The following is a 5,862-nucleotide window of genomic DNA, read 5'->3' as shown; positions in this document are numbered from 1 at the left end:
TATATATACATACATACATACATACATATACATATGTACATATATACATATACATACATATATACATATACATATATGCATATATACATATAAAGGGAAAGAACGATTTCAAACATCGAAAAGATCACAGTTATTTAAGAGCGAGTAACCATTATATGTTAGGTTTATTTAGCCCAAATATTTCACTGATACGTCTGTTTATCGAACCCGGAAGATGGAAGACAAAGTCGTTCTCGGCAAGATTTAAATTCACAATGTAAAGGAATATTAAACAAAAAGTATCTTGTTTCACACACTACATTTGCTGCCAATTCCTGCCGACTTTTTTTATTGCCCTATAGATTATGCCAATCCACTGCCATTTAATCCGATAAAACCATTTAATCCGATAAAATTCGAAGAATAACAGTAATCCCGAGCAGAAATTTCTTTATCATCGAAAGCTTATATTTTGGTGATATAGTTTAAATCAGACTTTCGTATATAATTGAAATTGTGAAAGTTGTTTCAGAAAAATATGAATTTAATGAGTTTAAACAGTAGTTGACACGTTACGTTGTATTTCATTATTTCGGAGATAAAATGCCTTTACCAATGGTTGCGAGCAGCATATTTTGTGCAATTATTTTTTTAAAACTATTCTTCATAAGAAATTTATCTGTTTCTTTAATGTACAAATCTAAAATAAAACCAAAGATTTCTACTCTAGAAGCAAATTTTCGTTTCTCCTTACTCTGTTCTCTTAACGGAATCATTTTCTTCATCGTTCTTCCATAAAGCACTCTAAATTTCATACCAAGTTCTAAGAATACAAATATTGTGATCAGTCAAACCAACAAATATTAAACATAATTTTAAAGTGACACGGATGATTTATGTTCCTTTGTAATTGTATAAAAGAATGTTGTACGTTCGGATGAATAGATTTGTATAACAAAATATGATACATGGAAAAAGTCTCTGTGATGGTTTATGATGTACGATAGGTTTGTGTAACAAAAATAATATAGATTTGATTTAATCGTCTTTATGATGGAATGTGGCATTATAGGCACGTCCCATCAAATCAAATAAAAAATATATTCGTGATGGTGGTGAGATGTAGACATTGAATAAATTATTCGTTTCTCGACTTCACTTCCAAATTTTCTTTAGGTGTTATATGCGCCCAGAGTTTGACCAAAACCAAAAGAGGAAGAACCAACCAAACACCGTTTGGGATTATAACGAGGAAAAACTCAGAGAGAGGTGAGTTTCCTGTTCGGTAAGAGGTGTCTCCACATGGCTCGGCAAACATGAGAAAATATAAGACGGTTTTCCAGAATGTCATCACGGTGACAGTGAATGCCAGAGGAATGGTGTGTCTGCTCCGGATTTTGTCCTGTGAAGGAGAAAAAAAAATGGAAAATGAAATGGGAAACTAACAAACATTAGAGAAAACAATCGCAAAAAGAAATAAAGATTTATTCGAACGTGCCAAAAACGAAACGTGCATTATTTTTATTAATGTAATAATGAAGTGTGTGTGTGTGTGTGTGTGTGTGTGTGTGTGTGTGTGTGTGTGTGTGTGTTTTGCGCGCGTATGCGTGTGCGTGTGCGTGTGTGTGCGTGTGAAACGAACATAAGTTGTGAATTTTTTAGTTTCTCTCAAGGGAGATAACATAGACGTATTTGATATACTGTAAGCAAGGGGAATAATTCTTATCAAGGGACTTAACTTAAATTTTTTCTTTTTCGAAATATTAGCAAAAGTATTTTTTTTACGTTAACAACCATTAGCAAGGGGCTGTTATTCACATTTCGCTACGGTTCAAACCCACAGGTCTGCAGCCTTTTTACAGTGGATAACTTTGGGGAATTGGGTAGGAAAAAGACTATGCTATGATAATTCAAACAGCTAGATTCTGCGAGTAAGCGCACTGTGACAAACGGTGTATGACAACATTAAATTGTCTAGGCAATAAAAAGATACAGTCAGAGATATACACACACGAGGTGCGTTAGAAGTAACGCCCTTTTGCGTTTGAGTTTTTAGAATCCAATCGAGTTTCTTTTTTATTTCCTAAAACTTCTGCGATTTTTTTTTTATTAACTTATTCGTTTCTTTAAGCATTGCAATGAATAAATGTTCAATAAATAATTACTTAATAAACATTTATAAACTATAAATGTTATTAAATCCCAAAACGGGCGTTGCTCCTGCCGCACTCTGTACATATGTGTATATATATATATATATATATATATATATATATATATATATAGTCACATATATACACACACACATACTTACATACAGATAGACGGGCAGACTCACATCCATATGCATATATATATGAACTTTGAGAGTGTTCCAAAAGAGTGTATACGTATGTGTACGCACTCACATACACACATAAACACGCACGTACATACGCATGTATGTATGTATGTATGAATGCACGGATCGGTTTTCCGTCGAAGGGTAGGCTCTATTTAGCTCCGTACATAGAATGCTTTCAAGGGAGATAACATCTGAATTATCAGCAGAGTGTTTGCCCATGAGTAAGGTAACCGACGTATGTAAGGGCAATAACTCTATCATATGTGTGTGTGTGTGTGTGTGTGTGTGTGTGTGTGTGTGTCTGTGTGCGTGTGTGAGCTTAAATAAGCTTTGCGAGGAAGAGAGTATTTGATTGGCTGTTGATAAAGTTGACGTCATTCGTTTCTATTAAATACGAAATTTTTAGCGGTCTTACAACAGTCACATGGCGAGAAAGAGCAGATGCGTTTGCAATAATAAAACTAGCGAGCGGTATCTTTTAAGCGCATCAACTAGACATTATCTCCAAGTTTGAGCGTGTGCGCGAGCGTATATGTGTGAGTGAGTGCGTGTTTGTGCCTCCATGTGTGTTTGTGTGTGCGTGCATGTGTGCGCGTGGGCGCGTGTGCAATGAAGAAACACTAAAGAAACAACTTACCAAATAACAGGTATATAGGTTCAAAATGACTTCTGCATAATTCATTCTACAAGACAAAAAAGTATGAAAGCACATAAATACACGAGTGCATTTGTGTGTAAGTAATGCTTTTGTGCATGTACGTGTTTCTGTAGATATGTGCGTTTCACTATTTACATAGTTTGTATAGAACAGAAAGTGCGTGCTATACTAGGATCTGTGGTCTCTGTACATGATGTGGTCATCTGTGTGTGTGTGTGTGTGTGTGTGTGTGTGTGTGTGTGTGAGAGAGAGAGAGAGAGAGAGAGAGAGTGGGGGTCTTTGTGTATGAGAGAGAGAGAAATCCTCTGTGTATGTGTGTGTGAGTGAGAGAGCCTCTGTGTGTGTGAGAGTAAGAGAGCTTCTGTGTGTGTGTGTGTGTGTGTTTGGATGAAATATTAGAAAGCCTTATATAATTAGAACAGGTCGCAGGTGTAACTAGAACAGGTACCAACGAAATATAGGATTACGTGGCGACAGTTAGCAACGGACGTATCGTCGAAGAGAACGGGTCATAACGGAATGTATGTTTGAGGGATTAGCAACGGTATCTTTGGCTGAAGAGGACAATTATCAACAAGGCATGTAGTATGTCCTGGGTATGGCATAAAACAGCATCCGACTGTGAGGTTCCAATGCAAGAGTCTTGTAGTAGTGGGGAGCGTGGATTCACCCCTTAATTACGATTTCTCCCAAGTCTGTTTTTGGCCCAGAATGGTAATACCTGTCAGTGTCTCATCCATGGGGCGAAGTAGATTTTTGTAAAGGTAGAATGAACTTAGCTGCAGTGAAAACAATCAATGAAGGAGAAGGAACACTAAAATGAATGCCCTCTCCTCACATACCTCTAAGCCGGGACTGAAGAGTATGGCTGATGAAGCTAACATGAGGTATGTCCAATAACAGATTCATACCATGAACGCAACTATCGCAGGTAAAGATAGCGGGAAACGATGATGTAGTGTGAGAGATAATTAACAAGAGCGCCATGCCAAGCTTGTTTTCTTTAATACAAAAATACGCACATCGCACATATCACGAAAACAGAATAAATCCTTGATCCAGTCGCTCGATCGGTTAGAAATGGCGACCAATTTTCCATCTTCTATAAATCATATTCGCTGTCTAAAATCAGACAGGATGATACATCTATGGTCGTAATCTACTTGTTTATGAGTGACCTGAGGCGAAGAAACCATATTATCTAGTACTCGCCCATGGCCGTCACTCTTAAATACCAACAGCACGCAACAAGTAACGTCAAGATCGCTGCCGGTGTCGCTGGAGTTTTTCTTCTGGCAGCTTCACATCCGCAATATATGAAACACTTTAACATAACTACAGACAGCTTCTCCAGAGCCTGAAATTGCTCCAGCTCCTAACTCACATTGGAATATGTCTGCTCCCAAATTGGAGACGGTGCTGCTACTGCTGCTATACCTACACTCACCCCCACCCCAAATTTTTTGGGGAGGGGGCCAGTCGATTAGATCGACCCTAGTACGTAACTGGTATTTAATTTATCGACCCCGAGAGGATGAAAGGCAAAGTCGACCTCGACGGAATTTGAACTCAGTACGTAACGGCAGACGAAGTACCGCTAAGCATTTCGTCCGGCGTGCTAACGTTTCTTATTTCTTTATTGCCCACAAGGGGCTAAACAAGGACAGACAAAGGGATTAAGTCGATTACATCAACCCCAGTTCGTAACTGATACTTAATTTATCGACCCCGAAAGGATGAGAGGCAAAGTCGACCTCAGCGGAATTTGAACTCAGAACGTAGCGGCAGACGAAATACCGCTAAGCATTTCGCCCGGCGTGCTAACGCTTCTGCCAGCTCGCTGCCTTAGATAATACCAAGATATAGTATTCTATAAATGCATGCACGCACAAACACACACACACACAAATAGTGTGTATCTCCGCCTCTATTACGGTCCCTTACTAACCACTATGTCTGGAATTATGTCCCAGTGGACTGGCAACTGTTCAAATAGAACTGTTCTGCGGTAGTGGACCTTCAGCTGTTCAAGTAAAACCTTAACGACATCAATCTCAACGGTTGGTCTCTGACAGCCTGCAAAAGCCATAGCAGTCCGTCCCTTCCTCCAGACTAATCTAATGACAATTTTAAAAGAAAATGGCACACGTGTTTGGAGAAGACAGTAACGAGATGCTTTGGTCAAAAGAGATTAGTTACCAATGTTAGGACAGTTGATTGACGAGATACTTACAGACTTTGTGTGTAGACGTAGGAGTCTTCCATGTTGCCGTAACGTTTGTCAAGATTGATGTAATATTTATCTGTAAAGAGAACAAACGTAGAAAGAAAGAACGTTTAATTTGAGATTACGATAAGAAGGATTAGGACTGAACTTAGGCATAAGATAAACAGAGTTTAAATGAGATATAAGTGAGGCACGATTAGGCTGGGGTTTAGCCGTAAAGAGGGTTGTTGATATAAGGTGGAGAAGTGGGGATTTAGATATTAGATATAAGATGAGGAGTAGATTTAAACTTGGCTTAGATATATGGATACAATTGGATTTACGTGGAATGGATCAAGACCGGTGGCGTAGGAGTGACTGCGTGGTAGGTAGCTTGCTTACGAACCACATGGTTCCGGGTTCAGTCTCACTGCGTGGCACCTTGGGCAAGTGTCTTCTACTATAGCCTTGGGCCGACCAAAGCCTTGTGAGTGGATTTGGTGGACAGAAACTGAAAGAAGCCCGTCGTATGTATGTATATATGTGTGTGTGTGTTTGTCCCCCAAGATCGCTTGACAACCGATGCCGGTGTGTTTACGTCCCCGTAACATAGCGGTTCGGCAAAAGAGACCGATAGTATAAGTACTAGGCTTAGAAAGAATAAGTCCTGGGGTC

General features: G+C 39.0%; 1 protein-coding gene across 1 annotated transcript in view; it reads right to left on the bottom strand.

The window, feature by feature from the left end:
• Window positions 1-145: 145 nt before the first annotated feature.
• The window catches only part of LOC106876485 (uncharacterized), a 20,933-nt gene continuing 15,216 nt past the window's right edge, over window positions 146-5,862 (bottom strand). Inside the window, exons 2-4 of the mRNA XM_014925048.2 lie at window positions 5,215-5,284; window positions 2,961-3,006; window positions 146-1,381 (exon numbers count right to left, since the gene is read on the bottom strand). Of these exons, the coding sequence (XP_014780534.1) occupies window positions 1,118-1,381; window positions 2,961-3,006; window positions 5,215-5,284 (380 nt within the window). The 3' untranslated portion in view covers window positions 146-1,117. The remainder of the gene's footprint in view (window positions 1,382-2,960; window positions 3,007-5,214; window positions 5,285-5,862) is intronic.

This window comes from Octopus bimaculoides, chromosome 13 (assembly GCF_001194135.2).
Source record: "Octopus bimaculoides isolate UCB-OBI-ISO-001 chromosome 13, ASM119413v2, whole genome shotgun sequence".
Classification (NCBI taxonomy): Eukaryota; Metazoa; Mollusca; class Cephalopoda; order Octopoda; family Octopodidae; genus Octopus; species Octopus bimaculoides.
This window is presented reverse-complemented; position numbering and strand designations above follow the sequence as displayed.